The 23,377-nt window shown below is 44.8% G+C and overlaps 1 protein-coding gene across 1 annotated transcript in view; it reads left to right on the forward strand.

Moving 5' to 3' along the window:
- The window catches only part of cldn15b (claudin 15b), a 116,606-nt gene that overhangs the window by 52,346 nt on the left and 40,883 nt on the right, over positions 1-23,377 (forward strand). The window contains exon 2 of the mRNA XM_067437940.1: positions 3,015-3,179. Within this exon, the coding sequence (XP_067294041.1) occupies positions 3,015-3,179 (165 nt within the window). The remainder of the gene's footprint in view (positions 1-3,014; positions 3,180-23,377) is intronic.

A 23,377-nucleotide genomic window follows, 5' to 3' on the forward strand; every position in this document is an offset into this window, starting at 1 on the left:
GCCATGTTGTGCCACCAGAAGCGATCTCGTAGCAGCGAGAGGATTTCATTGACCCCTGGGTGGCCAGTGCCCAATGACGTGTGAGCGGAGTGAATAAGTGGGGTGCGCCGTGTCCATGGGATGTACTGTAGACCTGGTGGGCAACCCGGCAGGGCGTTGGTAGAGGCATTGGAGGAGGGAAGGGTTTCCTCCGACCAGGCGATGGGACTCAGGAAGATCTTTTCAGGTAGGATTGGCTCGGACCTTTCAGGTTGTTCTTCTGCAGCATGAAGGTGAGAGAGAGCATCCAACTTCACATTCTTGGAACCAGGAAGATTGGAAATAGAGAAATTGAATCCTGTGAAGAAGAGCGCCCAACAGGCTTGGCGAGGGTTGAGCCGCTTGGCATCTCTCAAGTACTCAAGGTTCTTATGGTCAGTAAGTACCATACATGGATGTTGTGACCCCTCCAACCAATGCCTCCACTCTTCCAGGGCCAGCTTGATGGAAAGCTGCTCACTGGTCCCAATGTCATAGTTAACCTCCAACGGGTTGAACTTCCGGGAAAAGAAGGCACATGGATGGAGTCGACTTGGCATCCCCTGCTGTTGGGACAGCACAGCTCCCGCTCCTGTGGTGGATGCATCGACTTCCACAACGAAGGGTTTGGTGGGATCTGGATGAACTAGGAGGGTTGCGGTGGTGAAGGCTTTCTTCAGGTCTTCAGCCTTTGTGGCCGCGGGGGTCCAGGACAGAGGAGAGAGGGCCAGAGGACAGAGGGCCAGGACAGAGACTTGGGCTTACTGCACAGGGGATGGGTGAGTGGACTGAAGATGATAGTGTAGTTCTGGATGAATCTTCGATAGAAACTGGCAAAACCTAGGAATCTCTGGAGTTCTTTGATGGTTAAGGGAGATGTTATAACCAAGGAACTGCACTGAGGGCTGGTTGAAGGAACACTTCTCGGCTTTGAGATACAGATGGATCTCCCTCAGGCATTGCAGGACCTCCGCAATGTGGTGGCGATGGTCGGCCAGGCTCCAGGAGTAAACAAGGATGATCAATGTACACCAAAACGGACTTGTGGGGGAACTCCCGGAGCACCTCATAGATAAAGTCCTGGAATACGGAGGGGGCCAGGCCATAGGGCATCACCAAGTACTCGTAGTGGCTGCTGGGCGTCACGAAGGTGGTTTTCCGTTCGTCCCCCTCATGTATCTGGATGAGGTTATACATGCTGTGGAGGTCCAACTTGGTGAAGACAGTGGCACCACAGAGATGTTCCAGCACGATTGGGACGAGAGGAAGGGGATAACGGACCTAAATGGTGATTTTGTTTAATGCCCGGTAGTCAATGCAGGGCCGCAAGCCTACATCCTTCTTGGCCATGAAGAAGAAGCTGGATGCAGCAAGGGACGTGGATGGTCGGATGTAGCCCTGGTCGAGTGCCTCCTGGATATAATCCTCCATGGCCTTCTGATACTGGTCCTGGAGGGCTGACGGATTCTGGTTGACGGAGGGACGGGAAGCTCATGGTCTGGACTTGGTGCTCTTCGAGACACGACTGCATACAAGTGGCGAAACTGGTAAGTGAAATAGGTTTATTGAGCAACCAGCTGAGTAAATGGATGAGACGATGAATAACTTGACTGAAGTGCAGATTAGCTGGAGATGGTTCTTGGGGCTGATTCTCTGGGTGTACTTGCAGATGGTGATGGAAAGCTCAGGGGATGAACAATAGAGAACACAGAACACACACATGCTGGACACAGGAGGATGCTGAAGACTTGGAAGTAGACACTGGAGATAGGTAAGTAACATCGAAGGAGTCCTTGAAGTGAGCAGAAGGGTTAGTACCTTTTACAAATGAGACTGGACAGTGACTGAGTGCGTGTGTTTGTGTGACTTTTGTACTGTTGGTGATTGGGGTGATGATGAGCTGCAGGTTTGTGTGGTTAATACTCAGGTGAGAGCGTGCGCTGTGATTCGGTGAGGTGGGAGCCTGGGGCGACAGATACTGTGACAGATACTGAGCTTTGTTAGGCCAAATAATTTGGAACAAAAACCACTGACAAAAGAGAGTAGCACCTTTAAAAAGATGGAAAATAGATTTTCAGCCAAATACCCTGCTTCAGTGTGGAAAGGCCTGAAAGACATTACATACTACAAGACACCATCCACTACCCTAACTCTCAAGGGAATCAATAACTAGCTGATGACCTGGATAAGTTTTACTGCAGATTTGAAAATCTCAGTCTTGCTAAACAAAGTTTACTTACATTTTTTCATCACCAGAATAGTATGCACATACTATATGCACACTGCTTATTTTTTGTAGCCACACGTACTTTGTACCCGCGTCACACACATGCATTACATTTTTTCTGCAATAATAAGTTGTTTCAAAAGGTGGCAACACTGGCCTAGGCTGTTGTTTCACAGTAGAAAACAAAACTAAAGAGACGGAACAACAACAACAAAATACCAGAGACTGCGATAACAATACGCTGCATCGGCAATTGTTTGTGTGAGGGGGTTATAACATAGTTTCAAATAATACAAATACATTTTGTATCAGTCAAAACTTCTGGAGAAAAAGAGTGCAGAAACTGGACAAAGATGAAACTTTCTATAATGCATATCTTGACTGCCTGGTTTGGTTCAGTAATTATGGTTTAGACTGTTGAGAGGATTATTGGTGCTCCCCTGCCCACCCTCCGAGAGCTGTATACATCAAAAGTGAAAAAAGGCTCTGAAAAAACAAATTAATTCTGGACCTCTCACATCAAAGCCAACTTCTCTTTGAACTTTTGCATTCTGGCTACAGAGCATCGAGCACTCATTGTTATTGTTATTCCACTCATTGTTAATTCTATTGTATTTGTATATAGCACATCTGTACATACTAATCTGTCTATTTTATTTATGTAAATACATATTTGTGTCTTAATCACATATCTTTATTTATTTATTTTTATTGAATTATAACTTTCTCTGCTGAAACTTTCTTAAATGTTCTTTCTCTGTTTTCTCAGGTTATATCCAAGCATGTCGTGCATTAATGATCACATCCATTGTGCTAGGCACATTTGGGCTGGTGGCAACTCTAGTGGGTATGCAGTGTTCCAAGATAGGAGGGGAGAATTACATAATGAAGGGCCGTATCGCTGGGGCTGGAGGTGTCTTCTTCATACTGCAAGGTAAAAAAAAGTGAGGTAACACTTTACAATATGGGTGCACTAATATGCATTAATTCATGCTTAACTAATGCACAGATAATCATGAGTAAATCTATTACTAATGGTGAACTAACCCATTTATTAATTATTACTGCATCAGTAACTATGAAGATTCTACATTATTAATAGATTAAATAATCATTAAATTGTTATTAGTTAAATTTGTCATAATGTATTAATTCCTTAATAACATATTATATTAACTAATAATTTAAAGGTGCCCTAGAATGATTTGAAATAATATGTTAAATTGTTCTCTGATATCTACATAGAGGGTATGTGGCTTATTTAAGGGCAAAAATTGTCCAGATACAGTTTTACAGGTCCATTTACAATAGTATCATCTTGCACGCGAGAAAGCGCAGTGCTTGCGGTTGCCAGATATCAGTAATAAATATCCCCCAAACAGAGCTTTTCTGTGAAAAGAACAAGTACTATCCGGTGTTTTACCTAAACATGTCCAATCTGGCAACCATATGCACTCAAGCTATCTCTCTCGCGCGCGGATGATTTGAAAACACCAATAAACAAGTAAGCTGCATTTCAGCAATCTCCATTTGTCCTTTCATGCATGAATTATGGAAAACATTATCTAGATTTTTTAAGATTATTTGTATTACTTTAATACGATGCTAAAATTGAAATCCATTTTCATTTTTTACAAAATTTAGCTTTATTTAAAAGTTACTTAACTGTCCACTTATGTGGACACCATGCAACTAAGGCGTAAAATGGGACATAAAGCCACAGACGACGATATGGAACATTGTGTTTTTTATTATGGAATGTTATGCTCTATATATATATATATATCATCCCAGTTATTAAAAACAATAGTATATAATATAATATCAACAAAACACATATTGTAGGAATTATAACGGTAGTTACATATATGTGGAAACCTAGAGCTGGGCTTTGCTAGCACAGACTCCTCATCACTGCTGTCCCTGTGACTTCCACTGTCCTCTGGGATATTCTATATTATTCTCGACTGAGTGCTTGACCTGTGCTGTTCCTGTACCTGTGCAAAATGCGAATTTGTCTTGGTATGTATGTGTATAAGGTTGCCATTTAATGTCGTAATATGTCATTTTTAATGGTTATTTATGTCGTCATATTTGTTTAAAGCCTCTTTTATTACAATATAAGACAAATCATAACATTTTTGCAAAAATAGAATAGATATAATAGCAGGTTACAGAAATCAGATTTTATGCAATCTGACTCCACTGTTGTATGACGTCCACAAATGTGGACAGTTATTTTTTGGTGCATAAAAACGTCCCTGGTTACGTATGTAACCTTAGTTCCCTGAGAACAGGGAACGAGACGCTGCGTCAGCTGACGCTACGGGGAACGCCTTCAGCGTGACAGGTGTCTGAAATCGCTATCAAATCACAATCCTACTGACCGTCGGCAGCTGGTGATGTCATCACCGTGCGACCAGGAAGTATAAAAAGGCACCGTGCCAACATGACAACATCCGCTTCGTCTGAAGGGACTGTGGGCAGGCACACCTTGAAGCATGGCCATGTGACGCAGCGTCTCGTTCCCTGTTCTCAGGGAACTAAGGTTACATACGTAACCAGGGACGTTCCCTTTCGAAAGGGAACTCGCGCTGCGTCAGCTGACGCTACGGGGAACGATATACCCACGCCGCCATGCTGAGGGGAGTGCACGCCCCTTACTGGCAGTGAGAACTGCCTAGACGAGTGTTCGCGGAAAGTCTGAACCACTCCCCCTCTCGCCACACCGGCTGCCAGTGACATCATTCCCTACGGTCATAGCCCAAGCTATATGCCTAAGAGAGAACCTAAACAAGTTTCAACTGAGGTTTCCTACTCTCGGCTTGCTCGAGGGCCTGGGACCTACTACTTTCGAAGGAAGGAGTCCCTTAAGGGAATGTGGCTAGGGGACCCGAGGGCGCCACCAGCCGTCACTAATTCGGGAAACCCCTCACCGAATGCCACCAGGGAGGCCTCACCTGGCATCACTTCTGTGGGACACCCCAGCTTGGCCAACCCTGTCTGTCAAAACAGAGCCTCCGGACATCGCTCTACTTATGAGCATCCAGACTGAGGGACTGCAAAGTGGCAGTGTCCTCCTCATACCGGAACTCGGAGACGGGAATCCTGGAGAGCAGTACTCAGCTTAGTGCTTCTTACCCTTGCCATCGAGGGGAGTCTCTTCTGCTCGATCCTAGGATCTACTGAGCACATTTATTACAGGGGTGCTCAGGAGGCCTAAAAAAGGCCTATGGACTGATCTGCCCGGGAGGCCCCGAGGGGGGCCTGCCCGTCTGATCAGCCTCAAGCGGCCGTAAGCTCGCAGACGACCCTCAATGAGGGGAGCTCTTAAGCCAGCTTGGTAGGTAACCCATGCTGTAGGCTAGCCAGTCCCTGTCCTGAAGGGACTGCGCAGCAGAAACGGAGTCTCGTTGTGCTAGGGCACGAGCCCGCCACTGAGTTATACCGGCCCAGGCCGGGACCCAACGGCAGGCAGCCGCTAGCTGTCAGCCAAAGCCAGTTCTATGTTCCCGCTTAGGGGAACGTTTCCCCTCCAGGGAGGCCAAGAGGCGCCTCTACCTGGCACCGCCAGTGCTAGCTGTTAAGAGCCGCAGGAAGGTGGCTTTACTGGTTCCTCAGGGGCTCATGAGGCCATAACGCCAGAAGCCACCTATGCTAATGGCTAGCTTGTCACCGAGACCTGGTCCGGGAATCCCCTCCCACCTTTTAGGGCGGCCTGGAGAGGCCTAATGCCGAATGGCAGTTCCCTATTAGATTGGTGACATACGGTGCTTATCCGATGGCAAATCCCACCGGAAACCCCGCAGGGCCGTGGAAACGATCATAGGACGGCCTGAAGCGGCCCGTCCCTGATAGCAGACTATGCTAGCCGCCTGGCTAGCACCCACGCACACTGTCGCAAGACCTGGGAACCGGGGCTCACCCTACAGGAGGCCAAAGCGGCCTAGATCCTGTCAACCAATGGTCGGAACCCTAGGTCACCCCCTCAGGGGACGCCATGTGAGGCGTGCTGAAACTCAGCGAGCCCTTAAAGTCGGGCTGACAGTGGCTGTCTGCTGGCTGATGAGGACTGGGTATCCAGTCACTACCTGGGGACTCATCCACAGGGAAGGCCGTTAGGGGCCTACTTATGACGAGGTTTCTGCTGCAGCCGACATCGTTGGGGAGAACCCTCCCTGCTCACATGGGCCACGATGTCGGAACTCACCCGCAGGGAGGCCTACCACCTGACCCAGAGTTAACTGCCCGGACTGCCTCGGCTGGCGTCTCCCGCCAGCCCGCCTTCTATTGTCGGTCCGCCCCAGCGGCCCATAGCAGCCTTCTGCGACGGCGCAGTCTCTCAGGCAGCGCCTACCAGCGTGGACCTAAAACACAATGCCCACAGCAGTGCACTCAGCATAAAACGCCTTGTACCCTCTAAAGCGAGGGGAGTACAACTTACGCCACCTGCCTCCAGGGCGGCCGTCTGGTCGTCCAGCGGTCCGCGCAAGGGCGTCAGCTGTGACAGTGTTTCGACTCCAGGGGAGCATCCTACCAACCGATGCTTTCAGATGGTTGCGAAGTACAGCTCGACCCGAGCCTAAAAGGTGAAGCAGAAGACACAGAGCAAAAAGTGAAATATACTGAACACACACAACCGGCCATTTCCTGAACCAAGCCGGGGGGCCGCCCCGAAGTGGCGGCCGCACTAGCTCTGGGGGGCGGGGATAGCAAAACCAGTCTGACTGCGCACCGCGAAGAGACGCCTACCCCGTCCCCACGACCACTGGCTGAGTCGCGATTCATTCTGCTACACACCTTTTTGCATTAATAACAACCCCCAAATGCAGAAGGGGGGGGGCATTGGCCGGACAACCCTACTACGGGGAGGCCGGGTAGGGATACAAAGCTCCTGCGGGGATACCGACAGGAGCCCGGGGCAACTGCCAGGGCGATATGCCACCGCGAGACGCCACCGTCATCCCATCAACAGCCTAGGCCAACTTGATGCACTAGCATCGGTCTGATAATCCCACAACAACGGCCCTAAGAAGGACTGGGACAGACCTTACTGTAGTTCATGCGCTAGCCCAACCTCACAAATTCATCTAGATATTTCACTAGCAGAGGTGCCACCGCTACCCAGAGGTGGCTACAGCTAAAAACGTTCGCCAGGAGAACATACGTCAGTTTAAATCGCCGCTACATGCCCGCGGCATGTGCTGTGGCCTCATCTGCTCATATTACACATATCCAGAAGAGAAGCAGCCTTATAAACTACTGTTGCTACACTAGCAAACATCAGCCTACAAACACCCACTGTGTTTATACAAACATCGTTCTAGCCACCTTTGCCAGGGAACTACAGGCCCACATTTCCATCTTGTTAATACTTTCCTTCGACAAAATATCCCTCAGGGAAGCATAGAGTCCAAACATACGGCATTGAAAAGAAGAATGTTTGCCCTAAAAGGGGACTCACCCGCTGTCTTCAGTGCCTCATCGCTTCATGTAACATGCATGCTTCGTCGCACTAACCTGAGGGTGGGGCGCTCTCACACACCGGCTTGGCAGGCCGTCAGAGTCTCACATCCGCTCATCATCGGCCCGCGCGGCCTGGTGTAAAGCGCGCCCGGGGAGAGAAAAGAAAAGAAAACAAAGGAGGGGACACTAAACTCACTTCCGCGCCCTCGGGGGCGGAGACTCACCACCTCCTTGCTTCCGGCGCTGGAAGCGGTTCTTCTCCCGGATGTCCCTCCTCCTGTTGCGGGTGTCCCGCCTCTTCTGCGTCCTACTCCTCCACGGAGGGGGCGCACGAGAGGCCACGCTGCTACGTTGGCCCAGTCGGTGATCCTCGAATCCCGAAGAGCCAGGGACACCCTCCTGCCTGGGCGCCACCCCGGACCTCAGCGGAATACATGTTCTAAACGCCGCTGAGCGCGCCCTCGCCTCTCTGAACTTTCCCACCACCGCCTCGACGGAGGTGCCGAAAAGTTCAGAGGGCGAGACCGGGGCATCGAGGAGAAAGGCCTTTTCTTTCCCCCCGATGTCCGCCAGGTTCAGCCACAGATGCCTCTCCGTGGCGACCATAGCCGCCATCGATCGTCCGATGGCGACTGCTGTGTGTTTGGCCGCCCGGAGAGAGAGATCCGTGGTGCGGCGCAACTCAGCCATCGCATCAGGGGGTAGGCCCTCCCCCTGATCGAGGTCCCTCAGCAGATCGGCCTGATAGGCTTGCAACACTGACATTGTGTGCAAGGCCGCCGCCGCCTGACCTGCCGACGTGTATGCCCTGCCGTTAAGACGCGAGGTCGTCTTCAATGGTTTAGACGGCAGGGCAGGAGCTCTTAGTGTCGACGGCCGCCCAGACGCGAGATAGTTCGCGAACGTCTCGTCGATGGGCGGCATCGACACATACCCTGCCTCGGCCAATCCCTCGACATCAGCGAAGTTAAAACGCTGATGTCGATGGATTCGCGCCGAGTAGGGTTTCTTCCATGCCCCCACGACCTGCTCGTGAAGGTCGGGGAGGAATGGAAGGCTCCCGGGAGCTGGGCGGCTATGGTCGGGGAGAAACCGATCGCCCAGTCTGTCAGGGCGGGCGGCCTCTCCCCTGGCTCTCTGCCACGGCAGCTGAAGTCTCAGCGCCGCGCGCCCCATCACATCTATCAGCTCCCTATACACGGGGCAGGATGGCTGGGAGGATTCAGCCTCAGCTTCATTTCCCTCCTCATCCACAGCCATCCTCTGATCGACCGGAAAAGCACGGACTGACGACGAGGAGGAGTCTCCATCCGACTCCTCCTCCGTCAGCCTGCTCTCGCGACCTGGCTGATCGTCCGCGAGAACTGTACTCTCCAGACGATGAGCCAGGTCCATCTGGGAGCCCCAGGACAGACGGCGCCGCTCAGCCTCAGCTTGAGCGGGACCGCTCCCAGATGCTGGCTCTTCCTCCCTCGAGAAGAAGGCCAAGCGAGAGCGGAGCGTCCTCAACCGAAAACGCTCGCAGTTTGCGCAGGAAGCCCCCTCGAGAACCTCCCGCGCGTGCTCTTCCCCCAGGCAGAGCACACAAAGGGTGTGTGTGTCCTCAGGTGTGAGAAACCTGGGACACGGATCAGCGCACTTCCTGTACGCTCCCTTCATTTTGTGTGTGCACTTCATCTTTTTTTTTTTTTTTTTTGACTTTCCAGCGAACCAGACAAAACAGTCCCTGAAGACGAAAGGATGTTGTCATGTTGGCACGGTGCCTTTTTATACTTCCTGGTCGCACGGTGATGACATCACCAGCTGCCGACAGTCAGTAGGATTGTGATTTGATAGCGATTTCAGACACCTGTCACGCTGAAGGCGTTCCCTGTAGCGTCAGCTGACGCAGCGCGAGTTCCCTTTCGAAAGGGAACTACATTTTACTCTAAATTTAAGTTTATAAAATACTAACATATTCATCATACTTTACTGTACATACTAATATTTTTTAGCTCAATTGACCTCCTTATAAAAGTTTTTCACAAATATGCCTAGGGCATTTGGCACATGGCTATCGCTGTCAGCCATCTTAGATTAATTAGGTCATCAAGCAATGAATATTTGGAATACAAGACAGTAGCCACTGTTATAATACTGCGGTCAGTCTACTGACACTGCCCTCAAGTGGTTTGGAGAAAATGACCATGAGAATGACCTTAAAATGGAGTTAAATTAACTGTCCCCAAATGTGGACACCATGCATGATAGGGTTTTAAAGTGTAATTTAGTCTACATTTTAGACTTGTCTTTTTTCATCAACGATGTTCCATGTTTATCTAACGTTAGTCACAATGTAGGCTAACGTTATGTAGTGACTGCGATGTAGCCTAATCTGAAATACAAGCATGCAAAAACATCATAGGCCTACTTCAGTTCTCAAAAATATAAATATATAACTTATATTTTTACAAAATGAATAGCCTTGTCAAATGACTGTCGTCATTGGTGGAAAACTTATATGGTAGAAAAGGTGACGTTTGCTAGAAGGATCGAGTGAACGATCTGTAAGCAACATATCTACGGTTGTATTTTGTAATACAAAATAATATTAACCTTTGTCATTAGACACACTATTTAATTTTGTATGGTACTTGGAGTTTCCTGTTGTTACTGTACTAGCATCTTGCGTCATCTAGACAATGCGTCTAAGTCTCTCTAAGAAACTTTCAATTTAATCAGAAATTGTTTAAACAGCTAGTCAATAAGTGGATAAATCACTACTTATTGCATGCTTGCAAGAATACAGTTGACCCTTTCTTCAGTTTAAGACGCTGAGCGAAGCTTTCTTGAAATGGGCCGAACAAACGAAAGATTTTGAAATAAATTGTTGTGGTATCCGATTATAATAAACCTCAACCATGACTGTTGATACATGAAAAGTCCAGATGTCTCCTGCACAGCCTGAACATGACATGTGTCATGAGATCCGTTTTTGCTATCCTCCAGTGTCTTGTTGCAAATTGCAGTCCCAGTTACCATCAGTTCCGCCTGACAATGCACATGTTTAGACAGATGTGTACATATTAATGTACATATTAATGATTGTTAACATTGTACATATTAATGATCCCCAACGCTTGCGTCACAGTTGGGTTTATGTTGAGAAGCCCTTTTTTTCCCTAGCGCTGGGAAAAATGTAATACGTGGAGTGGCCCACAATGTACTGTGGAGCTTACAGAGACTTCCAAAATCAGCTCTGTTTATTGTTCAGAAAAGCTTTTAACTGTTATGTGTTGGTTGATTGTTTGTATTATTCTATATTTTTACTTGTTAATCTTTGTTTTCTTTTTTTTTTCTTTTCATTGTTTCACTTTGAGATTCTTCGGAATAAAAAGTGCATTATAAATAAAATCTATTATTATTATATATATGCTATTATTATATGTATATAATATTCCCTTTCCTTGCTTATTCTTAGTGATACGATTACAGATCATAACCTAGATGTGTTGACAGAAACCTGGCTAAAACCTTACGATTACATTATTTTAAATGAATTCACCCCCCAAGATAATTGTCATAAACACAAGCAGCGTATGAAAGGCAAAGGTGGGGGTAATTTAGGTTGCTGTAATTTATAATAATATCTTCCAGAAGTCTAGTTTCAAATACAATCAAAATACATGTCAAAATACATGTCAAAATACTTGTCAAAATACTTGTCAAAATACTATACAAATACTGAAGGAGTTTTGGTTCCTTGCTACCATCACCTAGCCTGACAAGCCAGACCCACATCAAGATGTTTGGTCTGGAAACTCACCATTGACAGGGCTCAATCCAAGGGGCGGGATAAACGGTTGTCTTTCAAACTCCCTCTGCATGTGATAGGATACGGTACACAACCAACCAGAGAAACGAAGGTGAAACAAAGCTTGTTGATAGATTAAAAATTCGCCGTATCCGGTCGGCAAAACTCCGAACACATCTTCCCTTTTTAAGAATAACTTCAGTGCCGTTCTTTGTTCTCCGGATGTCTTCCAGAGTCGCGGTCAAAGCTGATTCGAAAGACCGCCGTTCGCCAGTTTCTGTGTTTATTAGAAGCACGCAAACGCAACTCGGCCGTCGTCATTATGGCCCCGCCCACGGACTCTATACACGATGTGATTGGCCCGGCAAGAGTTAGGGGATTACAGCTCAGAAGGGTATTGAGAGTTGCTAGACGACACTCGCGGGCAGATTAGATTTGCTGCTGCTAGGGTGCGTCTAGATTTCTAGGCAAACCGTCACCTTCTACTTAATGGAACTGTATGTAAGAAATGTATGTATTTCAATTAATCATAAAATGGCCCCGATATGTCACTAGACATTATCTATCAATCAATCAATCAATCAATCAACTTTATTTATATAGCGCTTTTACAATCACGATTGTGTCAAAGCAGCTTCACAGTGTCAAACAGGATAATATTGCAACAAAATTAGATTTGGCTGTACAGTCGTACTGGAGAAAACAGTGATGTTATCAGCTTATTTTAATTTATCATATAGCGACAATGTTGGCATATCAGTATTATAGTTTATAGAATTAAATAAAACCAAATTCATAAATTTTATTTGTATAATTAGTTGAATAACTTTAATCATAATTTTAGTGTCCCCAACTGAGCAAGCCAAGCCAAAGGCGACAGTGGCAAGGAACCAAAACTCCATCAGGGCATGATGAAGAAAATAAACCTTGGGAGAAACCAGACTCAGTCGGGGTGCCAGTTCTCCTCTGGCCTATTAACACACCGTGTATGATTATTATTCTGGCAACCTTACAGTTCAGAAATCATATTAGATTGGAATATTCAAAATTTCAGGGTATCACAGAAGAGACGGATTTATTTAGGATGGGGCTTTGATTACACAAGAGTATGAATACATGAAAGATCGGAATTATTGCGCCGGAGACAGGTTTTGAGCATGACGTGCCGGTGAGGCAAATTCGGAGGAGACACCATTTGACACGGCTCAGCAGACACTCCAGGATGCGTTGGTCATGTCCAGGCAGGTCCACCATCCGATCCGGACAGGGCCCAGATCCGGGATAAACCTCGGTATATACAGAGAGACTAACATTAGTGTAGATGCCACTCTTTTTATGATGTAACGAGTACATCAGGTGTTATGGGAAGTGTTCCCGGTTCCGGCTGACCTAGTTAATGCAGCCTAACAATCAGTCAATTGATTTGAATAATGAAAGTTAAAAATGTTCTATGTGTATGCCAGAGTAAAGAGATGTGTTTTTAGTCTAAGTTTTAGCCTAAATTTAAACTGACAGAGTGTGTCTGCTTCCCGAACAATGCTAGGAAGACTATTCCAGAGTTTAGGAGCTAAATAGGAAAAGGATCGACCGCCTGCAGTTGATTTAGGGCGTTTTCACACCTGAAAGTCCGCACCAAGGTCCGAACCAAAGTTTGTGTTTGGACATTTGGTTCTTTTTGGTTTGCTTTCACATTGCAGTTATGTCAGCGCACCAAAGAACTTTACATGACGCACTGGCGTCCTGTCGTCATCACCTATGTGGGCTGCATCTTAACATTGATTGGTTTGTTAGTGGACGTGCGTCTGACGTCAGTGTGTTGTCAATTCAGCGGCTAACTTTGACAAGAATGAATGAACAGACGCATATCGTTGGCAATACTGTTAATATTATGGCACTACTATCTGCAGCACCAACTATACTCGAGGCAAATCCACCAAATGAACGTCCTCGTTGTGCAAACATTTTATCGGCGCCGACAGGAAAGGAGGAGCTCCTAGAAGATAGGCTTTTTAGCCAAAAAATATGTTTTATTTTATACTTATGTTTAAATATTATAATGTTATTTTTAAATTTCATCTAGGCTATATTGATTATGAAACGTGCACAGATGTGCAATATATGTCAAAGACATCGAGTCAGAAATAATTTTGACCACTTCATTAAGATTTGTTTTGTAGAAAGCTTTTTATTTTGTATCTTAGTTTTAATAAATGTTTCATCATTTGCCTGAATTTAATAAATAAGCTTAAATAAATAATATAGCAGACATCCCGTGATGGAGTGATCATTTGCGTTGCACATGAACTGGAGCGGTCTCATAAATAAACCGAAACTCAGCATATACTTGTCTCACAGACATTAGAACGTTTTATATATATATATATATATATATATATATATATATATATTCACAAGCAGAGCACGCCGTTCACGCGAGCTGGCATGACTACACAAGCGGTTCAGTTTATAATGCTGCGCGCTCCATCACTGCATGTGCTGTGAGTTTAATCTGTGTTTTTTCACTAATCCTACACCAGAACTTCCTATAAATGGTCTGAAAGTCCGAAATATACAGAAAATGCTTTCACACAAGAAACGAACCGAACCGAACCTTTGTTCAGTTTGGTCCGGACCGAGACTACCTCTTTTCGTCGGACCAAATTTCGTCTGTTTGGTCCGGACCATGGTCCGAGGGAGGTTTCACACCTGTAATTTTGGTTCGTACCAAACTGAAAAGTCCGAAAATCCGGACCAAACAAGGTAGGTGTGAAAGCACCCTTAGATATTCTAGGTATTATCAACTCGCCAGAGTTTTGAGACCGCAATAGACGTGATGAAGTATAATGTGTTAAAAGCTCGCTTAAGTACTGGGGAGCTAAACCATTTAGTGCTTTGTAAGTAATAAGCAAGATTTTAAAATGTATGCAATGTTTAATAGTGTAGCGACTCAGGCGAATCAAACACACACACACGCCAGTTACATTCAACAAATATGTTTTGAATGCGTTGTGCTTTGGAACAGACCTTCCCCCAACACAACAGAGAAAGATTCTCCGTTTCCCTGGAAACCAGCTGATAAGAAGTTTTACGACCCAAAAGAATTCGGCCACATGAAGTCTTATACACAAAGAGTTTAAGACACAGAGCTTTTGCCTCAAATTATAGACAAACCATCTATAAATGAACATGCACCCCAGGACATTATATGTAAACACATAACTGTCTTGTAAAATGTTTATTCTGTATGGTATTTTGCATCTTTTTATCTTTGTCTTAACAAATTACTAGTTCAGATAACCTCATATATGTCATGTCTCCTATCAAATTAATGCTCACTTCACGACTTACACTTCCATGTATATCACTTATTCAGAAAATGCAGTGTGTGTTTGTTGCATTAATTATAGTATGAAGACTCAGAGACCCACTGAGTCGAACTTTCAAACAAAGAGCCATAAATCTGCTGAGGAATTGCCCGCCTGGAAATCCCAACAATCTCATTGGTTAAGTCTAACCCTGGAGGGTGGGACTATTTCCAGACCTTAAAAGACCAGTGAAGAAAATCTTCTCCGCTCTTCTCTTCTCTGAAAATCTCTTGCTCTTACTTCTCCAACTCTCTCCCTGTGGGAGCCAACACCCACGGGGGGGGCTGACACTTAAGTCATGCCACCAATGCAGGCCCTCCAAGCAGGCCTCATCTCTTCCAAAAATCTTCTCTTCTACAATCCGATCTTCAACCACACGGAGCATCCCTAAAAGCAACCAGCCGCTCCCCCCCGACCTCGGAGAAAGCCACCGGACACGCAGAGACACATGCACATAAGCGAGAAGCCAAAACGAAACCAAAAAGAATGCAAGTATTCTTATTCTTACTGCTGTAAAGAGGGTGTGTTATGTCCCTGTTGGGATAAGTTAACTCCGTGAAGGTCGTATTTGATGAACTGAAGGAAAGCATGCCTTGCTTACCCCCCCCCCCCCACTCTCTTTGTCTCTCTCTCTCTCTCTCTCTCTCTCTTTGTCTCTCTCTCTCTCTCTTTTATCTCTCTCTAATTTCAGTCTATTCATTATTCTCTTTTATGTATTCTTTCGTTAATATCTATACTTCTACTCTCGTGATGCATATTTAGTATGTACTTTCTGTGTGAATTGTAGTGTTATTTTTAGTCTGTGTTTATTAAACCTCCAAAGGACATTTAATGAGTTGAATCTGTTATTTCTGCCACATACACAAAGTCAATGAAACTTGCGATCTAAACGTTACCTAACTGCTTATGCTACTATGTTAGTAAAGTAAACTGTATGACCATTTGAAATAGTGAACTTATCCTGATCAGTAAAGTTAATGTTTCTTATGCGCTTGTAAAGCAGTAATCCCTTTATTGAGAATTGATTTGAAAAGTCTATAACTAATTTGCAGGACAAACTTAGTAGGATAATTTCAAGCAATTCCATAAAGGGTTACTTGTATTTAATTAAACAATTTTCCCTATCGGAAAATTTTAATACGTAATGAACAACTGGCAAATTATATTCATAAATTCATGAATATTGAATATTAAATCCCTTTTGAGTTAATTATTCCCCGAGACATTAAACTCATGAGTCATAGTTGTTACAATAGGTAGCCAGTGCAGTGTTGACAGAACTGGACTAATATGATCATACTTCCTGGTTCTAGTAAGAACTCGAGCTGCTGCATTTTGGACTAGCTGGAGTTTGTTTATTAAGCGAGCAGGGCAACCACCCAGTAGAGCATTACAATAATCTAGCCTTGAGCTCATGAACGCATGTACTAACTGTTCAGCATTTTGCATTGAAAGCATGTGCCGTAATTTAGATATATTTTTAAGATGATAGAATGCGGTTTTACAGATGCTAGAAACGTGGCTTTCAAATGAAAGATTGGTATCAAAGAGCACACCCAGGTTCCTCACTGACGACGAGGGCTTGACAGAGCAGTCATCAAGTGTTAGACAGTATTCTCGGTTACTACTTGTGGAGCTTTTCTGTCCAATAATTAAAAATTCAGTTTTATCTGAATTAAGTTGCAGAAAATTACTATTCATCCAATTTTTTATATCAGCTATGCATTCTGTTAATCTTGTGAATTGGTAGGTTTCGTCAGGGCGTGAGGAAATATAGAGCTGAGTATCGTCAGCATAACAATGAAAACTAACGCCATGTTTCCTAATGATATCTCCCAGTGGTAGCATATACAGGGTGAAAAGCAACGGTCCTAACACTGAGCCTTACGGTACCCCATACTGAACTTGTGATCGGTGTGACATCTCTTCATTTACTGCTACAAACTGATAACGGTCAGATAAGTACGATTTAAACCATGCCAAAGCAGTTCCACTAACGCCAACATAATTTTCGATTCTATTCAGAAGAATATTGTGATCGATAGTATCAAATGCAGCGCTAAGATCGAGTAACACTAATAGAGAGATACAACCACGATCAGATGATAAGAGTAAATCATTTGTAACTCTAATTAGAGCAGTCTCAGTACTATGATATGGTCTAAATCCTGACTGGAAATCCTCACATATACCATTTCTTTCTAAAAAAGAACATAATTGTGAAGACACGGCCTTTTCTAGTATTTTTGATAGAAACGGTAGATTCGAGATTGGCCTGTAATTGACTAAATCTTTAGGATCAAGTTGCGTTTTTTTAATAAGTGGTTTAATTATAGCCAACTTAAAAGTTTTCGGTACATATCCTAATGTCAAAGATGAATTAATGATATTAAGCAGAGGATCTATGACCTCTGGAAGTATCTCTTTTAATAGCCTAGTCGGTATAGGGTCAAGCATACATGTTGTTGATTTTGATGATTTTACAAGTTTAGCCAATTCTTCTCCTCCTATAGTAGTGAATGAGTGTAATTTTTCCTCAGTGACCCTACATTGCTCTGTCTGAAGTGATACTGTAATAGACGGCTGCATGGTTATAATTTTATTCCTAATATTATCAATCTTACTAGTAAAGAAGTTCATAAAGTCATTACTGCTGTGTTGTTTACAAACATCAGAAGCTGAAGCTTTATTTTTTGATAATTTAGCCACTGTATCGAATAAATACTTAGGGTTGTGTTTGTTTTCTTCTAAAAGAGTTGAGAAATAAGCAGATCTAGCAGTTTTTATGGCCTTTCTGTATGCAATCATGCTCTCTTTCCACAAATTGCGAAAAACCTCTAGTTTTGTTTTCTTCCAGCTGCGCTCCATTTTTCTGGCTGCTGTTTTAAGGGCCCGAGTGTGCTCGTTGTACCACGGCGTTGGATTATTTGCTTTAATCTTCTTTAAGCGCCGGGGAGCAACTATATCTAAAGTGCTAGTAAAGAGAGAGTCAATAGTTTCTGTTGCAGCATCAAGTTCCTCTTGGCTATCTGTAATGCTGAGGAGATGGAACTGATGAGGAAGATTATGTACAAAGCAATCTTTAGTCGCAGCGGTTATCGTCCTGCCATATTTGAAGCGAGGGGATGGCTTTGCAGCCTTAGGTAAATTAAGTATACACGATATTAGGTAATGATCTGAGATGTCATCGCTCTGCTGCAGAATTTTAACAGTATCAACATTTATTCCATGTGACATTATTAGATCTAAAGTATGATTAAGGCGATGAGTGGGTCCCGATACGTGTTGTCTAACTCCAATAGAGTTTAGAATGTCTCTAAATGCCAATCCCAATGCGTCTTTTTCATTGTCTACGTGGATATTAAAATCCCCAACAATTAGTACTTTATCTACAGCTAATACTAACTCCGATACAAAACCAGCAAATTCTTTGATAAAGTCTGTATTGTGCCCTGGTGGCCTGTATACAGTAGCCAACACAAATGTCAGAAGGGATTTATCATTTACACTACACAGCGTTACATAAAGCACCAAAACTTCAAAGGAATTATATTTGAAACTAGACTTCTGAGTAATACTGAAAATATTATTATAAATTACAGCAACACCTCCCCCTTTACCTTTCAGACGTGGCTCATGTTTGTAACAATAATCTCGGGGGGTGCACTCATTTAAAGTAATGTAATCGTCAGGTTTTAGCCAGGTTTCTGTCAAACACAGCACATCTAAGTTATGATCTATAATCATATCATTGACAACAAGCGTTTTTGGCGAAAGGGATCGAATATTCAGCAACCCAAGCTTTATCAATTGTTCATCCGTATTATATCTATTGTTTATTTGTTGGACATCAATTAAATTTTTACTGTTGAATGGTTTTGATGGTTTTTTGTATTTACTAATTCGGGGAACAGACACAGTCTCTATATGATAATATCTAGGTGAAAGAGTCTCTATGTGCTGGGATTTAGCTGACTTTGGTGACGTGAGACAGCTAGCAGACGGTTGGTTTAGCCAGTTTGTCTGCTTCCTGACCTGGGCCCCAGTGAGTCAAGGTTTAGCTCTATTTTAGGTTTAGGTTATTGTCTGGTCTTGCACCAATCCCACCATTGACTACCTGTCCTTTGTAGAAGCCCTCATCTGTTCCATCTTCGTCTATATTGTCATCATCATCATCATCATCTTCATCTTCACCTTCATAGTCTTCACCATCATTGTCCTTCGTCTGAGTGTCACCATCACTTTAAGTATCACCTGTGTCTGAAACCTCTGATAATAAACCTTGCATTTGCACTAATCCCTCTGTGTCCTCGTCTATGTCTGACAAAAGACCAGACCAAATGTGACCCGTCACGGAAATCAGGGACACAAATCGGCAGCACAACTTTCGAACAAAATGAGAAAGAAGCGTTATTTTTCAAATTATGTGATTTTCGTTTTTTTGCAGAATCTGTTAGTTGAGATCACGAAGAAGCCTCACCGTTTTTGACAAAGCAGTATTGGTATATTTAAAAGCGTACATTTTGAGGTTGAAATCGGCTTGTTTTTCTGAGATTCTAGCACGCAGCAGGGGTGTGTTATTGTCTGTGTGTATTTCCATACTGGATAAGCCGGTTTTTGTTTCTTTTGTTATTGTCCCCGCCCTCCGAGGTAAGCGTGGCTACTTATTATTCAGCGCTCTGGCCGGCTCTAGCTGATAACAAAATTAAATGAAGATGGACGCCGCAAAGATGATCGCAGCAGGCTGAACGGTGGCCGTTACACTGAAAATGTTTCGAAGTATTTCTTCGACAAGCCGGATACTTATGAACAAGCGCTCACAGATGCTGAAGATGATCAGAGCGACGATGAAAGCAGCATAATAAGACTGTATAATTTCCCTAATCTACAACTGAGCGAAGATGAAGACGAGGAAGAATGTATTGGGCTGGCGTCAGACGAGTTGGACCGTAAGATATCAGAGGTTATATCGATAGTAACATTTGATGGGGATAAAGACAGAGAAATGGGGAAAATTAACTTTGACTGTAAATGCTACACGAGGAGAAAAGAGAACTCTGCATGGGAGACAGTCCTGTAGCCATAAGCTTTCTCCAGACATTATGTACAAATTACGGCTGGATTCTTTAGCTGTGGAAAAAGAGTTGCAGGACATGAAAATTATTGGAAATTTAGAGGCAAACAGGCACAGTGCAAGGAGATGGTTACATCCACAAAGAAGACCCCGACAAAGAGAAAGTGTACCCGTACGACTTATTTCATTGGAGGCATCAAGATCTGCAAGAATACTTTTCTGTTTCTTATGGAGTCTCATTTGAAAGCAGATACTTGGCAGTTTACTGTAAAGTCAAAATTATAATTTGAAATTGAAATATCTTTATGAAAAGAAAATTGAAGTTGGCCTTGGAGGAATCTAGAAATGCACTACAACTAAAACCACCAGTATGACCATGGTATATTTCAAATCTGAAGAGGATAACACAGCATCTAACATGTGTTTATTAATAAGTGTTTCTCGGTTAGAGAGTGTGGCAAAAGGCGGATTCGAACCACTGATCGATTTGCGTCAAAACTTAATGGCATGCGCCTTACCCCTACACTATAGCCACGGTGACAGACTTTACCCATATCTCTATCTTTATCCCCTTCAAACAGACACACAGTACATCCACCAAGAAGACCCCGGCAAACAGAAAGTGTGCCTGAACGACTTATTTCATTCGAGGCAACGAGATTTGCAAGAATACTTTTCTGTTTCTTATGGGGTGTGTTTCCATAAACACCAAAGTTTGTCGTTTTGTGTTCATTCTAAGAACAAGTACACGTTATCTCGTGTTTAGACCTTCCCATACCTACCTATTGTTTTTAACTGTCATTTTAATTGTAATTGTTAACATCGTATAACTTGCCAAAAAAAACATTACTATAATGGGCTTTTAAATGGTAATGTTAGCATTTGCTACCCTTTATTATTAAAAGTATGCGATCCAATTTTTCCCGTTGCGTCTGTCATTACTAGCAACCATGCAGCTTTACAGGGGGTATGGCTTATCTAAATGAGATGTAAATGAGCCCTATTGTCACTCCCAGCAGGTGAGAACAGGTGATAACTGCAAAACTTTAGAGGCTGTTTTCTCTTGTTTAAACTTTTCTAAATGCCTACATTCAGATGGCCACAACTTCTCCAAATATTATCAGATTTCCATGTGTTAAACATCATTGGAAAGCTTGGAGACTACACTATCAGAATTCTATGAATAACTCAAAATGCCCCAGAACTCTCAAAATGTCCCTACTTTCCGTGACTGGTCCCAAATGCAGAGCTCTTCGGACACAGGCGGGACCGCAATGCCGACCACTTCACCACGCTGGTTCACGCTGTAAGGTTCTCACTGGTTCACGACACTCCCTCCACCGCTACCCATGCTAGCGTGTCATCACCTGCACCACCGGCACCCGCTACTTCGTCAGCTGCCTGCGTAAGTCCCATGGCCCGACCATGGGAACTACAGTGGTGCAGCGGAGGATTGCAGCGGGTTTCTCTTGCAATGTTCCCTGTATATGGAAGCGAATTCCCATCTGTTCCACAGCGAGAGAGGCCGGATGGCGTTTATCATCTCATTACTCTCGGGCCGAGCCCTTCAGTGGGCACAGTCGTTATGGGAAACGAATGCCCCCGTCATCGGCTCCACCACAGCCTTCTGCACTAATCTAAAAGAGATATTTGGTCAACAAACTGCCAAATTATCTGTCCATGATCAACTGTTTTCTATTCGCCAAGGCAAACGAGAGACAACGAGTTCCGATGCACACTGTGTGTTCCTGTGTTTCCGCACGCTGGCCTTTATGAGCGGCTGGAATGAATCAGCCCTCGTCAACGCCTTCCGCCACGGCCTCCTCGCTGAAATCAAGCAACTCATTGTGGTGAACGAGGACGCCATGGGCTTGGAAGCCCTCATCCAGAAAACCATCCGCATGTCTCAACGGTTATCTGCCTGTGGCCTCTTCTCATCCGCTGCTGATCCTCCGCCTGCTCAAACATCTGTCGCACCTCCAGCACCTGAACCCATGCAGATCAACTCATACCATCTGACCACCACCAAACGCCAACGCGGGATCTCACTACATCTGTGCTTGTATTGTGGGGGAGATGGAGATGGCATTACAACCTGCCACGTGCGACCTACTCGGCCAGCGGTGTGTACCATCCAGTTACCTCCTTTAACGGCAAACCTTACTAAGACGCCAGTATTCGTTTGTAATTCTCAACACTCATCTGTTGCAGCACAAGCTCTCATCGACTCCGGGTCAGCGGTAAATTTCATCAGTCAGCAAACCCTTGAAAAGCTAACCGCCCAACGTTAACTTTGTCCCGTTGACCTCAGAATCACCACCATTCACGGAAAGCCGCTGGGCCGAGGTCGTGTCCGCCATTTCTCCCCCACACTTACACTACGCGTTGGTCATCTGCATGAGGAAACCATCACGTTCATGGTACTGGAGGAGTCAACCGCGGACATCATCCTAGGACGCCCCTGGCTCATCTTGCACCAGCCACATATCCACTGGTCAACCGGAGAGATCCTGCAATGGGGTGAGAACTGCATTGATCGTTATTTTAATGTCTTCAGTAAGCGGTTGGCTACCAAACTACCACCCCATCGGCCATGGGACTGCGCCATCGACCTCCTGCCTGGGGCTATTCTACCCAAGGGAGCTACAACAAGGGTTCATCCGTCCATCGACCTCCCCTGCCGTTTTGAGCTTTTTCTTCGTGGCCAAGAAGGACGGAGGCTTGCGGCCGTGTATCGACTACCGTCACCTTAATTCTCAGACTGTCAAGTTTTTAGTTATCCTCTTCCTCTGGTCCCATTCACGCTGGAACAGCTCTGTGGGGCCACCATCTTCTCCAAGCTCCAAGATCTCAGAAGTGCCTGCAACCTCATTCGCATTCGCAAGGGAGACGAGTGGAAGACCTTCATCACTCCCTCAGGTCACTATGAATATCGGGTGATGCCGTATGGGCTGTCCAACTCACCCTCCGTCTTCCAAAATTGCATGAATTAGGTATTTCGTGAATTTTTAAACATAGTGACCTGAGGGAGCATGAGGAGAATGTCCGTCAAGTCCTGCAAAAGCTCAGAGACCATCACCTTTATCTCAAGCTCGAGAAGTGCGAGTTCCACGTCTCCACTGTCCAGTTTCTTGGGTATATCATAGACAACCACGGAGTGGATGGACCAGAGGAAGGTGGACACCATCACCCATTGGCCTCAGCCCACTACCATCAAAGAGCTGCAGCGATTCATGGGATTCGCCAACTTCTACCACCGGTTCATAAAGATTAAAGCCAGGTCATCTCCTCACTCACCTCTCTGCTCCAGAACCGGCAAAAGTCTCTGTCCTGGACTCTATCGGCCACAGAGGCATTACACCAGTTGAAGAACACCTTCCAGTCCGCTCCAATCCTGGTCCACCTCAATCCTCATCTTCCGTTTATCTTCAAAG

Source organism: Pseudorasbora parva, chromosome 3 (assembly GCF_024679245.1).
Source record: "Pseudorasbora parva isolate DD20220531a chromosome 3, ASM2467924v1, whole genome shotgun sequence".
Taxonomy (NCBI): domain Eukaryota; kingdom Metazoa; phylum Chordata; class Actinopteri; order Cypriniformes; family Gobionidae; genus Pseudorasbora; species Pseudorasbora parva.